The sequence below is a fragment of the Ascaphus truei genome, unplaced genomic scaffold (genome assembly GCF_040206685.1).
Source record: "Ascaphus truei isolate aAscTru1 unplaced genomic scaffold, aAscTru1.hap1 HAP1_SCAFFOLD_426, whole genome shotgun sequence".
NCBI classification, from domain to species: Eukaryota; Metazoa; Chordata; class Amphibia; order Anura; family Ascaphidae; genus Ascaphus; species Ascaphus truei.
In genome coordinates, this window is record NW_027456757.1 from 99,431 (window position 1) to 118,517 (window position 19,087).

Consider the following 19,087-nt stretch of genomic DNA (forward strand, 5'->3'; position numbering starts at 1 on the left):
AGTTATATTTTTAATATGTGTGTACATGGGGGATTACACTGAGGCAGCACCCCAAAAATCAGGGTGCTGGCTCACTCCATTCCTAAATTAGCAGTCTTAAAAGGGGAACAGCATATACAATTAACCCCTTCATCCACAATATGAAATAGGGGTAACCAGCCGAGCCCACTGCCTTTATTAATGCGCTGATTACCCCCATTTTTGCCACAGACTGTGTCTGCGTGTTACACACTCTCTGGCTGTGTCTTTGTGTGTGTTACACGCTCCCTGGCTGTCTGTGTGTGTGTTACACCCTCTGGCTGTGTCTGTGTGTTACACGCTCTCTGGATGTGTGTGTGTGTCACACGCTCTCTGGCTGTGTCTGTGTGTTACACGCTCTCTGGCTGTGTCTGCATGTGTTACACACTCTGTGGCTGTGTCTATGTGTGTGTTACACGCTCTCTGGATGTATTTGTGTGTTACACGCTCTCTGGCTGTATCTGTGTGTTACACGCTCTCTGGCTGTATCTATGTGTTACATGCTCTCTGGCTGTATCTATGTGTTACATGCTCTCTGGCTGTATCTGTGTGTTACACGCTCTCTGGCTGTATCTGTGTGTTACATGCTCTCTGGCTGTGTCTGCGTGTGTTACACACTCTGGCTGTGTCTGCGTGTGTTACACACTCTGGCTGTGTCTGCGTGTGTTACACACTGGTTGTGTCTGCGTGTGTTACACGCTCTCTGGCTGTCTGTGTGTGTGTTGCACCCTCTCTGGCTGGATCTGTGTGTTATACGCTCTCTGGCTGTGTCTGCGTGTTACACACTCTCTGGCTGTGTCTGTGTGTTACACGCTCTCTGGCTGTGTCTGCGTGTGTTAAACGCTCTCTGGCTGTGTGTGTGTTACACAGTCTCTGGCTGTGTCTGTGTGTTACACGCTCTCTGGCTGTGTCTGCGTGTTACACAGTCTCTGGCTGTGTCTGCGTGTTACACGCTGTCTGGCTGTGTCTGCGTGTGTTACACACTCTCTGGCTGTGTCTGTGTGTTACACGCTCTCTGGCTGTGTCTGTGTGTTACACGCTCTATGGCTGTGTCTGCGTGTGTTACATGCTCTCTGGCTGTGTCTGTGTGTTACACGCTCTCTGGCTGTGTCTGTGTGTTACACGCTCTATGGCTGTGTCTGCGTGTGTTACACGCTCTCTGGCTGTGTCTGTGTGTTACACGCTCTATGGCTGTGTCTGCGTGTGTTACACGCTCTCTGGCTGTGTCTGTGTGTTACACACTCTCTGGCTGTGTCTGTGTGTTACATGCTCTCTGGCTGTGTCTCCGTGTGTGTTACACGCTCTCTGGCTGTGTCTGTGTGTTACACGCTCTCTGGCTGTGTCTGTGTGTTACATGCTCTCTGGCTGTGTCTGTGTGTTACATGCTCTCTGGCTGTGTCTTTGTGTTACACACTCAATGGCTGTGTCTGTATGTGTCTTAAACGCTCTCTGGCTGTGTCTGTGTGTTACACGCTCTCTGGCTGTGTCTGTGTCTTACACGCTCTCTGGCTGTGTCTGTATGTGTCTTAAACGCTCTCTGGCTGTGTCTTTGTGTTACACGCTCTCTGGCTGTGTCTGTGTCTTACACGCTCTCTGGCTGTGTCTGTGTGTTACACGCTCTCTGGCTGTGTCTGTGTGTTACACGCTCTCTGGCTGTGTCTTTGTGTTACACGCTCTGGCTGTGTCTGTGTGTTACACGCTCTCTGGCTGTGTCTATGTGTGTTACACGCTCTCTGGCTGTGTCTGTGTGTTACACGCTCTCTGGCTGTGTCTGTGTGTTACACGCTCTCTGGCTGTGTCTGTGTGTTACATGCTCTCTGGCTGTGTCTGCGTGTGTGTTACACGCTCTCTGGCTTTGTCTGTGTGTTACACGCTCTCTGGCTGTGTTTGTGTGTTACACGCTCTCTGGCTGTGTCTGTGTGTTACATGCTCTCTGGCTGTGTCTGCGTGTGTGTTACACGCTCTCTGGCTGTGTCTTTGTGTTACACGCTCTCTGGCTGTGTCTGTATGTGTGTTATACACTCGCTGACTGTGTCTGTGTGTGTTACACGCTCTCTGGCTGTGTCTTTGTGTTACACTCTCTCTGGCTGTGTCTGTGTGTGTTACACGCTCTCTGGCTGTATCTGTGTGTTACATGCTCTCTGGCTGTGTCTTTGTGTTACACGCTCTCTGGCTGTGTCTGTATGTGTGTTACACACTCGCTGACTGTGTCAGAGTGAGACCCTTTGCTGTGTCACATTGCCGCGTTTCTGTGCTGTAGTGTCGGGGTGAGACCCTTTGCTGTGTCACATTGCTGCATGTCTGTGTTGCAGTGTCGGGGTGAGACCCTTTGCTGTGTCACATTGCCGCGTCTCTGTGCTGCAGTGTCGGGGTGAGACCCTTTGCTGTGTCACATTGCCGCGTGTCTGTGTTGCAGTGTCGGGGTGAGACCCTTTGCTGTGTCACATTGCCGCGTGTCTGTGTTGCAGTGTCGGGGTGAGACCCTTTGCTGTGTCACATTGCCGCGTGTCTGTGCTGCAGTGTCGGGGTGAGACCCTTTGCTGTGTCACATGGCCACGTCTCTGTGTTGCAGTGTCGGGGTGAGACCCTTTGCTGTGTCACATTGCTGCGTCTCTGTGTTGCAATGTCGGGGTGAGACCCTTTGCTGTGTCACATTGCTGCGTGTCTGTGCTGCAGTGTCGGGGTGAGACCCTTTGCTGTGTCACATTGCCGTGTCTCTGTGTTGCAGTGTCGGGGTGAGACCCTTTGCTGTGTCACATTGCCGCGTGTCTGTGTTGCAGTGTCGGGGTGAGACCCTTTGCTGTGTCACATTGCCGCGTTTCTGTGCTGCAGTGTCGGGGTGAGACCCTTTGCTGTGTCACATTGCCGCGTGTCTGTGTTGCAGTGTCGGGGTGAGACCCTTTGCTGTGTCACATGGCCACGTCTCTGTATTGCAGTGTCGGGGTGAGACCCTTTGCTGTGTCACATTGCCGCGTGTCTGTGTTGCAGTGTCGGGGTGAGACCCTTTGCTGTGTCACATTTCCGCGTCTCTGTGTTGCAGTGTCGGGGTGAGACCCTTTGCTGTGTCACATTGCCGCGTTTCTGTGCTGCAGTGTCGGGGTGAGACCCTTTGCTGTGTCACATTGCCGCGTGTCTGTGTTGCAGTGTCGGGGTGAGACCCTTTGCTGTGTCACATTTCCGCGTCTCTGTGTTGCAGTGTCGGGGTGAGACCCTTTGCTGTGTCACATTGCCGCGTTTCTGTGCTGCAGTGTCGGGGTGAGACCCTTTGCTGTGTCACATTGCCGCGTGTCTGTGTTGCAGTGTCGGGGTGAGACCCTTTGCTGTGTCACATTTCCGCGTCTCTGTGTTGCAGTGTCGGGGTGAGACCCTTTGCTGTGTCACATTGCCGCGTCTCTGTGCTGCAGTGTCGGGGTGAGACCCTTTGCTGTGTCACATTGCCGCGTGTCTGTGTTGCAGTGTCGGGGTGAGACCCTTTGCTGTGTCACATTGCCGCGTGTCTGTGCTGCAGTGTCGGGGTGAGACCCTTTGCTGTGTCACATTGCCGCGTCTCTTTGTTGCAGTGTCGGGGTGAGACCCTTTGCTGTGTCACATTGCCGTGTGTCTGTGTTGCAGTGTCAGGGTGGGACCCTTTGCTGTGTCACATTGCCGTGTCTCTGTGTTGCAGTGTCAGGGTGGGACCCTTTGCTGTGTCACATTGCCGCGTGTCTGTATTGCAGTGTCGGGGTGAGACCCTTTGCTGTGTCACATTGCCGCGTCTCTGTGCTGCAGTGTCGGGGTGAGACCCTTTGCTGTGTCACATTGCCGCGTGTCTGTGCTGCAGTGTCGGGGTGAGACCCTTTGCTGTGTCACATTGCCGCGTCTCTGTGCTGCAGTGTCGGGGTGAGACCCTTTGCTGTGTCACATTGCCGCGTCTCTGTGTTGCAGTGTCGGGGTGAGACCCTTTGCTGTGTCACATTGCTGCGTGTCTGTGTTGCAGTGTCGGGGTGAGACCCTTTGCTGTGTCACATTGCCGCGTGTCTGTGTTGCAGTGTCAGGGTGAGACCCTTTGCTGTGTCACATTTCCGCGTCTCTGTGTTGCAGTGTCGGGGTGAGACCCTTTGCTGTGTCACATTGCCGCGTGTCTGTATTGCAGTGTCGGGGTGAGACCCTTTGCTGTGTCACATTGCCGCGTCTCTGTGCTGCAGTGTCGGGGTGAGACCCTTTGCTGTGTCACATTGCCGCGTCTCTGTGCTGCAGTGTCGGGGTGAGACCCTTTGCTGTGTCACATTGCCGCGTGTCTGTGCTGCAGTGTCGGGGTGAGACCCTTTGCTGTGTCACATTGCTGCGTCTCTGTGTTGCAGTGTCGGGGTGAGACCCTTTGCTGTGTCACATTGCTGCGTGTCTGTGCTGCAGTGTCGGGGTGAGACCCTTTGCTGTGTCACATTGCCGCGTGTCTGTGTTGCAGTGTCGGGGTGAGACCCTTTGCTGTGTCACATTGCCGCGTTTCTGTGCTGCAGTGTCGGGGTGAGACCCTTTGCTGTGTCACATTGCCGCGTGTCTGTGTTGAAGTGTCGGGGTGAGACCCTTTGCTGTGTCACATTGCCGCGTCTCTGTGTTGCAGTGTCGGGGTGAGACCCTTTGCTGTATCCTGCGGTGTGTCTGCACACTGCCGTCCCTGCCTCCTGCGCTGGAGGATCTCGTGTTATTGAGACTAATAGCGGCACTGACACAGGTGTGTCTCCCCCCTCCTCCCATTGTCCCCCCCTCCCATTGTCCCCACCTCCCATTGTGTCCAACCCTCCCATTGTGTCCCCCCCTCCCATTGTCCCCCCCTCCCATTGTGTCCAACCCTCCCATTGTGTCCCCTCTCCCATTGTGTCCAACCCTCCCATTGTCCTCCCATCCCATTGTGTCCAACCCTCCCATTGTGTCCCCCCTCCCATTGTGTCCCTCCTCCCATTGTGTGTCCCCCCTCCCATTGTGTCCCCCCCTCCCATTGTGTCCAACCCTCCCATTGTGTGTCCCCCCCCCATTGTGTGTGTCCACCTCCCATTGTGTGTCCCCCCTCCTCCCATTGTGTCCAACCCTCCCATTGTGTGTCCCCCCTCCCATTGTGTCCACCCCTCCCATTATGTGTCCCCCCCTCCCATTGTGTCCAACCCTCCCATTGTCCCCCCCTCCCATTGTGTCCAACCCTCCCATTGTGTCCAACCCTCCCATTGTGTGTGTCCCCTCCCATTGTGTCCAACCCTCCCATTGTGTCCAACCCTCCCATTGTGTCCCCCCTCCCATTGTGTCCCCCCTCCCATTGTGTCCAACCCTCCCATTGTGTCCCCCCCTCCCATTGTGTGTCCCCCCCTCCCATTGTGTCCAACCCTCCCTCCCATTGTGTCCAATTCTCCCATTGTGTCCAACCCTCCCATTGTGTGTCCCCCCCTCCCATTGTGTGTCCCCCCCTCCCATTGTGTGTCTCCCCCTCCCATTGTGTGTCGTACCCCTCCCAGTGTGCTGTCCCCCTGCCTCCCTCCCAGTGTGTCATCACCCTCCCTCCCTCCCAGTGTGTAAAGTGTGTGTGTCCCCCTCCCTCCCAGTGTGTGTGTGTCCTCCCTCCCAGTGTGTGTGTGTCCTCCCTCCCAGTGTGTGTGTGTCCTCCCTCCCAGTGTGTGTGTGTCCCCACTCTCCTAGTGTGTGTGTCCCCACTCTCCTAGTGTGTGTGTCCCCACTCTCCTAGTGTGTGTGTGTGTCCCTCCCTCCCATTGTGTGTGTGTCTTCCCTCCTAGTGTGTGTGTGTCCTCCCTCCTAGTGTTTGTGTGTCCCACCTCCCCAGTGTGTGTGTGTGTGACCCCTCTCTCTATGTGTCGCAGGAGACCCCCCCTCTGTGTGTCGCAGGAGACCCCCCCTCTATGTGTCGCAGGAGACCCCCCCCTCTGTGTGTCGCAGGAGATACCTCCTCTGTGTGTCGCAGGAGACCCCCCCCTCTGTGTGTCGCAGGAGACCCCCCCTCTATGTGTCGCAGGAGACCCCCCCCTCTGTGTGTCGCAGGAGATCCCCCCTCTGTGTGTCGCAGGAGATCCCCCCTCTGTGTGTCGCAGGAGATCCCCCCTCTGTGTGTCGCAGGAGATCCCCCCCTCTGTGTGTCGCAGGAGATCCCCCCTCTGCGTGTCGCAGGAGATCCCCCCTCTGTGTGTCGCAGGAGATCCCCCCTCTGTGTGTCGCAGGAGATCCCCCCTCTGTGTGTCGCAGGAGATCCCCCCCTCTGTGTGTCGCAGGAGATCCCCCCCTCTGTGTGTCGCAGGAGACCCCCCCTCTGTGTGTCGCAGGAGATTCCCCCCCCCTCTGTGTGTCGCTGGAGATCCCCCCCCTCTGTGTGTCGCAGGAAATCCCCCCTCTGTGTGTCGCAGGAGATCCCCCCCTCTGTGTGTCGCAGGAGACCCCAACTCTGTGTGTCGCAGGAGATCCCCCCCCTCTGTGTGTCGCAGGAGATCCCCCCTCTGTGTGTCGCAGGAGATCCCCCCATCTGTGTGTTGCAGGAGATCCCCTCCCCCCTCTGTGTGTCACAGGAGATCCCCCCCTCTGTGTGTCGCAGGAGATCCCACCTCTGTGTGTCGCAGGAGATCCCCCCTCTGTGTGTCGCAGGAGATCCCCCCTCTGTGTGTCGCAGGAGATCCCCCCCTCTGTGTGTCGCAGGAGATCCCCCCTCTGTGTGTCGCAGGAGATCCCCCCTCTGTGTGTCGCAGGAGATCCCCCCCTCTGTGTGTCGCAGGAGATCCCCCCCTCTGTGTGTCGCAGGAGATCCCCCCTCTGTGTGTCGCAGGAGACCCCCCCTCTGTGTGTCGCAGGAGATCCCCCCCTCTGTGTGTCGCAGGAGACCCCCCCTCTGTGTGTCGCAGGAGATCCCCCCCTCTGTGTGTCGCAGGAGATCCCCCCCTCCGTGTGTCGCAGGAGATCCCCCCCTCTGTGTGTCGCAGGAGATCCCCCCCTCTGTGTGTCGCAGGAGATCCCCCCTCTGTGTGTCGCAGGAGACCCCCCCTCTGTGTGTCGCAGGAGATCCCCCCCCTCTGTGTGTCGCAGGAGACCCCACCTCTGTGTGTCGCAGGAGATCCCCCCCTCTGTGTGTCGCAGGAGATCCCCCCTCCGTGTGTCGCAGGAGATCCCCCCCTCTGTGTGTCGCAGGAGATCCCCCCACTCTGTGTGTCGCAGGAGACCCCCCCCTCTGTGTGTCGCAGGAGATCCCCCCCCTCTGTGTGTCGCAGGAGATCCTCTCCCTCTGTGTGTTGCAGGAGATCCCCCCCTCTGTGTGTCGCAGGAAATCCCCCCCTCTGTGTGTCGCAGGAGACCCCCCTCTGTGTGTCGCAGGAGACCCCCCCTCTGTGTGTCGCAAGAGATCCCCCCCCCTCTGTGTGTCGCAGGAGATCCCCCCCTCTGTGTGTCACAGGAGACCCCCCCTCTGTGTGTCGCAGGAGATCCCCCCTCTGTGTGTCGCAGGAGATCCCCCCCTCTGTGTGTCACAGGAGATCCCCCCTCTGTGTGTCGCAGGAGATCCCCCCCTCTGTGTCGCAGGAGGTCCCCCCCCCCTCTGTGTGTCGCAGGAGACCCCCCCCTCTGTGTGTCGCAGGAGATCCCCCCCTCTGTGTTTCGCAGGAGATCCCCCCCTCTGTGTCGCAAGAGATCCCCCCCCTCTGTGTGTCGCAGGAGATCCCCCCCTCTGTGTGTCGCAGGAGACCCCCCCCTCTGTGTGTCGCAGGAGATCCCCCCCTCTGTGTGTCGCAGGAGACCCCCCCTCTGTGTGTCGCAGGGGATCCCCCCCTCTGTGTGTCGCAGGAGATCCCCCCTCTCTGTGTGTCGCAGGAGACCCCCCCTCTGTGTGTCGCAGGGGATCCCCCCCTCTGTGTGTCGCAGGAGATCCCCCCCTCTGTGTGTCGCAGGAGATCCCCCCCCTCTGTGTGTCGCAGGAGATCCCCCCCCTCTGTGTGTCGCAGGAGATCCCCCCCTCTGTGTGTCGCAGGAGATCCCCCCCTCTGTGTGTCGCAGGAGACCCCCCCCCTCTGTGTGTCGCAGGAGATCCCCCCCTCTGTGTGTCGCAGGAGATCCCCCCCTCTGTGTGTCGCAGGAGACCCCCCCTCTGTGTGTCGCAGGAGATCCCCCCTCTGTGTGTCGCAGGAGATCCCCCCCCTCTGTGTGTCGCAGGAGATCCCCCCCCCCTCTGTGTGTCGCAGGAGATCCCCCTCTGTGTGTCGCAGGAGATTCCCCTCTGTGTGTCGCAGGAGATCCCCCTCTGTGTGTCGCAGGAGACCCCCCTCTGTGTGTCGCAGGAGATCCCCCCTCTGTGTGTCGCAGGAGATCCCCCCCTCTGTGTGTCGCAGGAGATCCCCCCCTCTGTGTGTCGCAGGAGATCCCCCTGCTCTCTGTGTGTCGCAGGAGATCCCCCCCCTCTGTGTGTCGCAGGAGATCCCCCTCTGTGTGTCGCAGGAGATCCCCCTCTGTGTGTCGCAGGAGACCCCCCTGTGTGTCGCAGGAGATACCCCCCCCTCTGTGTGTCGCAGGAGATCCCCCTCTGTGTGTCGCAGGAGATCCCCCTCTGTGTGTCGCAGTAGATCCCCCTCTGTGTGTCGCAGGAGATCCCCCTCTGTGTGTCGCAGGAGATCCCCCTCTGTGTGTCGCAGGAGATCCCCCCTCTGTGTGTCGCAGGAGATCCCCCTGCCCTCTGTGTGTCGCAGGAGACCCCCCCCTCTGTGTGTCACAGGAGATCCCCCCCTCTGTGTGTCACAGGAGATCCCCCCCCTCTGTGTGTCGCTGGAGATCCCCCCTCTGTGTGTCGCAGGAGATCCCCCCTCTGTGTGTCGCAGGAGATCCCCCCCTCTGTATGTCGCAGGAGATCCCCCTGCCCTCTGTGTGTCGCAGGAGATCCCCCCCTCTGTGTGTCGCAGGAGATCCCCCTCTGTGTGTCGCAGGAGATCCCCCTCTGTGTGTCGCAGGAGACCCCCCTCTGTGTGTCGCAGGAGATACCCCCCCCCTCTGTGTGTCGCAGGAGATCCCCCTCTGTGTGTCGCAGGAGATCCCCCTCTGTGTGTCGCAGTAGATCCCCCTCTTCCTGTGTCGCAGGAGATCCCCCTCTGTGTGTCGCAGGAGATCCCCCTCTGTGTGTCGCAGGAGACCCCCCTCTGTGTGTCGCAGGAGATCCCCCCTCTGTGTGTCGCAGGAGATCCCCCTGCCCTCTGTGTGTCGCAGGAGACCCCCCCCCTCTGTGTGCCACAGGAGATCCCCCCCCCTCTGTGTGTCGCAGGAGATCCCCCCCCTCTGTGTGTCGCAGGAGATCCCCCCCTCTGTGTGTCACAGGAGACCCCCCCTCTGTGTGTCGCAGGAGATCCCCCCTCTGTGTGTCGCAGGAGATCCCCCCCTCTGTGTGTCACAGGAGATCCCCCCCTCTGTGTGTCGCAGGAGATCCCCCCCTCTGTGTCGCAGGAGGTCCCCCCCCCTCTGTGTGTCGCAGGAGACCCCCCCCTCTGTGTGTCGCAGGAGATCCCCCCCTCTGTGTGTCGCAGGAGATCCCCCCTCTGTGTCGCAAGAGATCCCCCCCCTCTGTGTGTCGCAGGAGATCCCCCCCTCTGTGTGTCGCAGGAGACCCCCCCCTCTGTGTGTCGCAGGAGATCCCCCCCTCTGTGTGTCGCAGGAGACCCCCCCTCTGTGTGTCGCAGGGGATCCCCCCCTCTGTGTGTCGCAGGAGATCCCCCCTCTCTGTGTGTCGCAGGAGACCCCCCCTCTGTGTGTCGCAGGAGATCCCCCCCTCTGTGTGTCGCAGGAGATCCCCCCTCTGTGTGTCGCAGGAGATCCCCCCCTCTGTGTGTCGCAGGAGACCCCCCCCTCTGTGTGTCGCAGGAGATCCCCCCCCCCTCTGTGTGTCGCAGGAGATCCCCCCCTCTGTGTGTCGCAGGAGACCCCCCCTCTGTGTGTCGCAGGAGATCCCCCTCTGTGTGTCGCAGGAGATCCCCCTCTGTGTGTCGCAGGAGATCCCCCCCCCTCTGTGTGTCGCAGGAGATCCCCCTCTGTGTGTCGCAGGAGATTCCCCTCTGTGTGTCGCAGGAGATCCCCCTCTGTGTGTCGCAGGAGACCCCCCTCTGTGTGTCGCAGGAGATCCCCCCCTCTGTGTGTCGCAGGAGATCCCCCCCTCTGTGTGTCGCAGGAGATCCCCCCTCTGTGTGTCGCAGGAGACCCCCCCTCTGTGTGTCGCAGGAGATCCCCCCCTCTGTGTGTCGCAGGAGACCCCCCCTCTGTGTGTCGCAGGAGATCCCCCCCTCTGTGTGTCGCAGGAGATCCCCCCCTCCGTGTGTCGCAGGAGATCCCCCCCTCTGTGTGTCGCAGGAGATCCCCCCCTCTGTGTGTCGCAGGAGATCCCCCCTCTGTGTGTCGCAGGAGACCCCCCCTCTGTGTGTCGCAGGAGATCCCCCCCCTCTGTGTGTCGCAGGAGACCCCACCTCTGTGTGTCGCAGGAGATCCCCCCCTCTGTGTGTCGCAGGAGATCCCCCCTCCGTGTGTCGCAGGAGATCCCCCCCTCTGTGTGTCGCAGGAGATCCCCCCACTCTGTGTGTCGCAGGAGACCCCCCCCTCTGTGTGTCGCAGGAGATCCCCCCCCTCTGTGTGTCGCAGGAGATCCTCTCCCTCTGTGTGTTGCAGGAGATCCCCCCCTCTGTGTGTCGCAGGAAATCCCCCCCTCTGTGTGTCGCAGGAGACCCCCCTCTGTGTGTCGCAGGAGACCCCCCCTCTGTGTGTCGCAAGAGATCCCCCCCCCCTCTGTGTGTCGCAGGAGATCCCCCCCTCTGTGTGTCACAGGAGACCCCCCCTCTGTGTGTCGCAGGAGATCCCCCCTCTGTGTGTCGCAGGAGATCCCCCCCTCTGTGTGTCACAGGAGATCCCCCCTCTGTGTGTCGCAGGAGATCCCCCCCTCTGTGTCGCAGGAGGTCCCCCCCCCCTCTGTGTGTCGCAGGAGACCCCCCCCTCTGTGTGTCGCAGGAGATCCCCCCCTCTGTGTTTCGCAGGAGATCCCCCCCTCTGTGTCGCAAGAGATCCCCCCCCTCTGTGTGTCGCAGGAGATCCCCCCCTCTGTGTGTCGCAGGAGACCCCCCCCTCTGTGTGTCGCAGGAGATCCCCCCCTCTGTGTGTCGCAGGAGACCCCCCCTCTGTGTGTCGCAGGGGATCCCCCCCTCTGTGTGTCGCAGGAGATCCCCCCTCTCTGTGTGTCGCAGGAGACCCCCCCTCTGTGTGTCGCAGGGGATCCCCCCCTCTGTGTGTCGCAGGAGATCCCCCCCTCTGTGTGTCGCAGGAGATCCCCCCCCTCTGTGTGTCGCAGGAGATCCCCCCCCTCTGTGTGTCGCAGGAGATCCCCCCCTCTGTGTGTCGCAGGAGATCCCCCCCTCTGTGTGTCGCAGGAGACCCCCCCCCTCTGTGTGTCGCAGGAGATCCCCCCCTCTGTGTGTCGCAGGAGATCCCCCCTCTGTGTGTCGCAGGAGACCCCCCCTCTGTGTGTCGCAGGAGATCCCCCCTCTGTGTGTCGCAGGAGATCCCCCCCCTCTGTGTGTCGCAGGAGATCCCCCCCCCCTCTGTGTGTCGCAGGAGATCCCCCTCTGTGTGTCGCAGGAGATTCCCCTCTGTGTGTCGCAGGAGATCCCCCTCTGTGTGTCGCAGGAGACCCCCCTCTGTGTGTCGCAGGAGATCCCCCCTCTGTGTGTCGCAGGAGATCCCCCCCTCTGTGTGTCGCAGGAGATCCCCCCCTCTGTGTGTCGCAGGAGATCCCCCTGCTCTCTGTGTGTCGCAGGAGATCCCCCCCCTCTGTGTGTCGCAGGAGATCCCCCTCTGTGTGTCGCAGGAGATCCCCCTCTGTGTGTCGCAGGAGACCCCCCTGTGTGTCGCAGGAGATACCCCCCCCTCTGTGTGTCGCAGGAGATCCCCCTCTGTGTGTCGCAGGAGATCCCCCTCTGTGTGTCGCAGTAGATCCCCCTCTGTGTGTCGCAGGAGATCCCCCTCTGTGTGTCGCAGGAGATCCCCCTCTGTGTGTCGCAGGAGATCCCCCCTCTGTGTGTCGCAGGAGATCCCCCTGCCCTCTGTGTGTCGCAGGAGACCCCCCCCTCTGTGTGTCACAGGAGATCCCCCCCTCTGTGTGTCACAGGAGATCCCCCCCCTCTGTGTGTCGCTGGAGATCCCCCCTCTGTGTGTCGCAGGAGATCCCCCCTCTGTGTGTCGCAGGAGATCCCCCCCTCTGTATGTCGCAGGAGATCCCCCTGCCCTCTGTGTGTCGCAGGAGATCCCCCCCTCTGTGTGTCGCAGGAGATCCCCCTCTGTGTGTCGCAGGAGATCCCCCTCTGTGTGTCGCAGGAGACCCCCCTCTGTGTGTCGCAGGAGATACCCCCCCCCTCTGTGTGTCGCAGGAGATCCCCCTCTGTGTGTCGCAGGAGATCCCCCTCTGTGTGTCGCAGTAGATCCCCCTCTTCCTGTGTCGCAGGAGATCCCCCTCTGTGTGTCGCAGGAGATCCCCCTCTGTGTGTCGCAGGAGACCCCCCTCTGTGTGTCGCAGGAGATCCCCCCTCTGTGTGTCGCAGGAGATCCCCCTGCCCTCTGTGTGTCGCAGGAGACCCCCCCCCTCTGTGTGCCACAGGAGATCCCCCCCCTCTGTGTGTCGCAGGAGATCCCCCCCCTCTGTGTGTCGCAGGAGATCCCCCCCTCTGTGTGTCACAGGAGACCCCCCCTCTGTGTGTCGCAGGAGATCCCCCCTCTGTGTGTCGCAGGAGATCCCCCCCTCTGTGTGTCACAGGAGATCCCCCCCTCTGTGTGTCGCAGGAGATCCCCCCCTCTGTGTCGCAGGAGGTCCCCCCCCCTCTGTGTGTCGCAGGAGACCCCCCCCTCTGTGTGTCGCAGGAGATCCCCCCCTCTGTGTGTCGCAGGAGATCCCCCCTCTGTGTCGCAAGAGATCCCCCCCCTCTGTGTGTCGCAGGAGATCCCCCCCTCTGTGTGTCGCAGGAGACCCCCCCCTCTGTGTGTCGCAGGAGATCCCCCCCTCTGTGTGTCGCAGGAGACCCCCCCTCTGTGTGTCGCAGGGGATCCCCCCCTCTGTGTGTCGCAGGAGATCCCCCCTCTCTGTGTGTCGCAGGAGACCCCCCCTCTGTGTGTCGCAGGAGATCCCCCCCTCTGTGTGTCGCAGGAGATCCCCCCTCTGTGTGTCGCAGGAGATCCCCCCCTCTGTGTGTCGCAGGAGACCCCCCCCTCTGTGTGTCGCAGGAGATCCCCCCCCCTCTGTGTGTCGCAGGAGATCCCCCCCTCTGTGTGTCGCAGGAGACCCCCCCTCTGTGTGTCGCAGGAGATCCCCCTCTGTGTGTCGCAGGAGATCCCCCTCTGTGTGTCGCAGGAGATCCCCCCCCCTCTGTGTGTCGCAGGAGATCCCCCTCTGTGTGTCGCAGGAGATTCCCCTCTGTGTGTCGCAGGAGATCCCCCTCTGTGTGTCGCAGGAGACCCCCCTCTGTGTGTCGCAGGAGATCCCCCCTCTGTGTGTCGCAGGAGATCCCCCCTCTGTGTGTCGCAGGAGATCCCCCCCTCTGTGTGTCGCAGGAGATCCCCCCCTCTGTGTGTCGCAGGAGATCCCCCTGCCCTCTGTGTGTCGCAGGAGATCCCCCCCCTCTGTGTGTCGCAGGAGATCCCCCTCTGTGTGTCGCAGGAGATCCCCCTCTGTGTGTCGCAGGAGACCCCCCTCTGTGTGTCGCAGGAGATACCCCCCCCTCTGTGTGTCGCAGGAGATCCCCCTCTGTGTGTCGCAGGAGATCCCCCTCTGTGTGTCGCAGTAGATCCCCCTCTGTGTGTCGCAGGAGATCCCCCTCTGTGTGTCGCAGGAGATCCCCCTCTGTGTGTCGCAGGAGATCCCCCCTCTGTGTGTCGCAGGAGATCCCCCTGCCCTCTGTGTGTCGCAGGAGACCCCCCCTCTGTGTGTCACAGGAGATCCCCCCCTCTGTGTGTCGCAGGAGATCCCCCCCCCTCTGTGTGTCGCAGGAGATCCCCCCTCTGTGTGTCGCAGGAGATCCCCCCCTCTGTATGTCGCAGGAGATCCCCCTGCCCTCTGTGTGTCGCAGGAGATCCCCCCCCTCTGTGTGTCGCAGGAGATCCCCCTCTGTGTGTCGCAGGAGATCCCCCCCCTCTGTGTGTCGCAGGAGATACCCCCCCCTCTGTGTGTCGCAGGAGATCCCCCTCTGTGTGTCGCAGGAGATCCCCCTCTGTGTGTCGCAGTAGATCCCCCTCTGTGTGTCGCAGGAGATCCCCCTCTGTGTGTCGCAGGAGATCCCCCTCTGTGTGTCGCAGGAGACCCCCCTCTGTGTGTCGCAGGAGATCCCCCCTCTGTGTGTCGCAGGAGATCCCCCTGCCCTCTGTGTGTCGCAGGAGACCCCCCCCTCTGTGTGTCACAGGAGATCCCCCCCCTCTGTGTGTCGCAGGAGATCCCCCCCCTCTGTGTGTCGCAGGAGACCCCCCCCTCTGTGTGTCACAGGAGATCCCCCCCCTCTGTGTGTCGCAGGAGATCCCCCTGCCCTCTGTGTGTCACAGGAGATCCCCCCCCTCTGTGTGTCGCAGGAGATCCCCCCCCCTCTGTGTGTCGCAGGAGATCCCCCCTCTGTGTGTCGCAGGAGATCCCCCCTCTGTGTGTCGCAGGAGATCCCCCCTCTGTGTGTCGCAGGAGATCCCCCCTCTGTGTGTCGCAGGAGACCCCCCCTCTGTGTGTCGCAGGAGATCCCCCCCTCTGTGTGTCGCAAAAGACCCCCCCTCTGTGTCGCAGGAGATCCCCCCTCTGTGTGTCGCAGGAGATCCCCCCTCTGTGTGTCGCAGGAGATCCCCCCTCTGTGTGTCGCAGGAGATCCCCCCCCTCTGTGTGTCGCAGGAGATCCCCCCTCTGTGTGTCGCAGGAGACCCCCCTCTGTGTGTCGCAGGAGATCCCCCCCTCTGTGTGTCACAGGAGATCCCCCCCCTCTGTGTGTCGCAGGAGATCCCCCCTCTGTGTGTCGCAGGAGATCCCCCCTCTGTGTGTCGCAGGAGATCCCCCCCCTCTGTGTGTCGCAGGAGATCCCCCCTCTGTGTGTCACAGGAGACCCCCCTCTGTGTGTCACAGGAGACCCCCCCTCTGTGTGTCACAGGAGATCCCTCCCTCTGTGTGTCGCAGGAGATCCCCCCCTCTGTGCGTCGCAGGAAACCCCCCTCTGTGTGTCGCAGGAGATCCCCCTGCCCTCTGTGTGTCGCAGGAGATCCCCCCCCCTCTGTGTGTCGCAGGAGATCCCCCCTCTGTGTGTCGCAAAAGATCCCCCCTCTGTGTGTCGCAGGAGATCCCCCCCCCTCTGTGTGTCGCAGGCTTCACATACCTTACATGTCACATGATATGTGCTGTGTTTCTCCTTCACAGCTTCCCCCAGGTGGTCCCGTGCGGCCCCCCAGCCTTCTCTCACACCTGCACTCTTTCCTGTGTGAGATAAGAGTGCATGGGGTCACCTTCCAGGGACAACGCAAACGGCCACCCCGGGCCGATAAATACAGGACGGAGGAGCAGGGACCCCCGAGGGATAAAGCCAGAGTGGAGACCCCCGAGGGATTAATACAGAACGGAGGAGGAGAGACCCCCGAAGAATTAATACAGAATGGAGGAGAGACCCCAGAGTGATACATACACAGTGGAGGAGAGACCCCCGATGGATACATACAGAGCGGAGGAGAGACCCCCGATGGATACATACAGAGCGGAGGAGCAGGGACCCCCGAGGGATAAAGCCAGAGTGGAGACCCCCGAGGGATTAATACAGAACGGAGGAGAGACCCACGAAGGATTAATACAGAACGGAGGAGGAGAGACCCCCGAAGAATTAATACAGAATGGAGGAGAGACCCCAGAGTGATACATACACAGTGGAGGAGAGACCCCCGATGGATACATACAGAGCGGAGGAGCAGGGACCCCCGAGGGATTAATACAGAACGGAGGAGAGACCCCAGAGGGATTAATACAGAACGGAGGAGAGACCCCCGAGGGATTAATACAGAGCGGAGGAGGAGAGACCCCCGAGGGATTAATACAGAGCGGAGGAGGAGAGACCCCCGAGGGATTAATACAGAGCAGAGGAGGAGAGACCCCCGAGGGATTAATACAGAGCAGAGGAGGAGAGACCCCAGAGGGATACATACAGAGCGGAGGAGGAGAGACCCCCGTGTGATACATACACAGTGGAGGAGAGACCCCCGGGGGATACATACAGAGCGGAGGAGGCGAGACCCCCGAGTGATACATACACCGTGGAGGAGAGACCCCCGGGGGATACATACAGAGCGGAGGAGGAGAGACCCCCGAGTGATACATACGCAGTGGAGGAGAGACCCCCGAGGGATACATACAGAGCGGAGGGGAGACCCCCGAGTGATACATACACAGTGGAGGAGAGACCCCCGAGGGATACATACAGAGCGGAGGAGGAGAGACCCCCGAGTGATACATACAGAGCGGAGGAGAGACCCCCGAGTGATACATACACAGTGGAGGAGAGACCCCCGAGGGATACATACAGAGCGGAGGAGAGACCCCCGAGGGATACATACAGAGCAGAGGAGGAGAGACCCCCGAGTGATACATACAGAGCGGAGGAGAGACCCCCGAGTGATACATACACAGTGGAGGAGAGACCCCCGAGGGATACATACACAGTGGAGGAGAGACCCCCGAGGGATACATACACAGTGGAGGAGAGACCCCCGAGTGATACATACAGAGCGGAGGGGAGACCCCCGAGTGATACATACACAGTGGAGGAGAGACCCCCGAGGGATACATACAGAGCGGAGGAGAGACCCCCGAGGGATACATACAGAGCGGAGGAGAGACCCCCGAGTGATACATACAGAGCGGCGGAGGAGAGACCCCCGGGGCACATACATACAGAGCGGAGGAGGAGTTTCCTGTTGGTTAGGACATACTTCATTTCCTTTTGACTCCATTGGGTCCAATCCACGTCCATTTTCTATTTGGATTCTTCTTGAAGAATGAAGTTGTAGAAGTTTTCACATCCGGCAAATTCTCCCAATCTGTCCCCACGTTCGTTCCTGTTACCGTAACCGTAACCGTACTCACCAACCGATGCCTCGTCTTTCTGAGGGGCACCAAACTTTGCACTGAAATCTCATACAATGATCTTGAGGTGACAATTTCCATTTGTGAAGTTGGTTGGTTTCATGGTAGAAGTCTCCACGTCGGTGTGTGTGTGTGTGTGTGTGTGTGTGTGTGTGGTGTGGGGTGTGTGTGTGTGTGTGTGTGTGTGTGTGTGTGTGTGTGTGTGTGTGTGTGTGTGTGTGTGTGTGTGTGTGTGTGTGTGTGTGTGTGTGTGTGATGTTGGAGAAGACACTCAGATTATTTGAAGCCTGTATCCCTGTCACCTGAACGACACTTCTGGCTTCTCTCTCCGATGAGCTCTCCCGACTGTTCTTTCTCCATCTCTTGTTCATGATGAAGCCTTCTCCACGATTCTTTCATTATCTCTACCTCTGTAATAGAAATGCTGTCCGCTATTGAGCGCATGAGACCTTCATATACACAAATACATACTGTATATATCAATGTCTTGTGGAAAACATCTTCAGTGTAAACGCCATGTACTGTAACGGTTCTTCTGTTGCTGTGGGATTTTTGCTGTGTACGACTATAAATCTCTCCAGCCTTCTGACTTTTAATTTGTTTAACTGTAAAGTTTTGTGATGGCCCCTTTTTGCATGTTTTTACTCATAAAAGAAATGATGATGATGTAATAAGTATACCTTGCACATGCAAGAACAGGTTTTGTCAGGAATAAGGTATTAAATATATGCATTCAATGTTTAAATGGAAACAAATGATATGTTTTAATTCGACCTGAACACAAAATAAGAAATGAAGATGACTCTTCATAGAAGCAAAAGATACCTTTTCCAGGTGACCCTCGAAATGTGACCTGCGTGTGATGTCACTGGTGACATCATGAAGACCGAAGCCGATCTGAGGACACACTGGTCTGGAGGTGTCCGGTAAACCCGAAGCTTTTGGCCTTGATAAGCCTGGGACAAAGACCAGTAATGTTAGTTAAGAACTAAGGGGCCTATTCACTAAACGTTGATAAGTGCATTAATGTACGTTAAGTGCCCTTTTTTTTTAACAATCTTTTTCCTTTATTGGGGACTTGTAACAGAAATACAGAAGATAATAGCATTTCATAATTAGCAGTGCAGTCATAGGCATATGACTAATGGGGGTACAAGTCAATCCAATAAACCGTTTTCTTAGTTTAAGAGATAGATTAAAGGTGAGACAAAGGGAGGGGGAGAGATGGGAGAGAGAAATGGGTGTGGGGGGGGGGGCATGGGATGGGGGGCTGATGGAAAATGGTGGGTCAGTTGTCTTTGTTTCGGGTTTTTCAGTTGAGGCTCAAGCTAGGGCCAGGATCTGAAGGATCGGTGGAGTCCCGGCGCCTGGCCATGGTTCCCAGGTCTTGTAAAATTGGGGCATTTTCTGTTTTAACATAGCTGTGAGCCTTTCCATGTTCATGACCGTGTTTATTCTATTAACAACTGTTCTTTTGGAGGGTGCTTTTATTTGTTTCCAAGCCACTGAGATTGAACACCTAGCGGCTGTCAAGATATAGGAGGTCAACCTGGATAACGGGGAAGAGAGGTCTTCTATTGGTTTTCACAGCACATATGTCAGGCGGTCAAAGGGGACTTCCAGTCCAAGGGTTTCATGGAGAAGTTTCTGAACTCTGGTCCACAACTTTTGGATTTCAGGACATGACCACCATATGTGGGCCATGTCTCCCCTTTGACCACATCCCCTCCAGCACAGGTCTGGTGTGCCGGGGAAGATCTGGCTCAGTCTGCTCGGGGTCAGGTACCATTGGAATAGGATTTTATAGATGTTTTCTTTTGTTATGGTACAAATCGACGTTTTGGTAGCTGATTCCCAGACATCCTCCCAGTCCTCCATGTCCATCTGAAGGTTAAGATCAGCAGCCCACTTTTGCATATAGGAATGGGACGGGGGCGGGGAGTGTTGACTCTATCCCCC

General features: G+C 59.0%; 1 protein-coding gene across 6 annotated transcripts in view; it reads left to right on the plus strand.

The window, feature by feature from the left end:
• The window catches only part of LOC142484018 (protein tyrosine phosphatase domain-containing protein 1-like), a 110,684-nt gene extending 92,811 nt beyond the window's left edge, over positions 1–17,873 (plus strand). For 5 of the 6 annotated variants that reach the window (XM_075583977.1, XM_075583980.1, XM_075583981.1 and 2 more), the window contains 2 exons: positions 4,619–4,729; positions 15,419–17,873. In XM_075583977.1, the coding sequence (XP_075440092.1) occupies positions 4,619–4,729; positions 15,419–15,673 (366 nt within the window). In that variant the 3' untranslated portion in view covers positions 15,674–17,873. The remainder of the gene's footprint in view (positions 1–4,618; positions 4,730–15,418) is intronic. The other variant, XR_012797533.1, reaches the window with a different exon arrangement.
• The last annotated feature ends 1,214 nt before the right edge of the window (positions 17,874–19,087 follow it).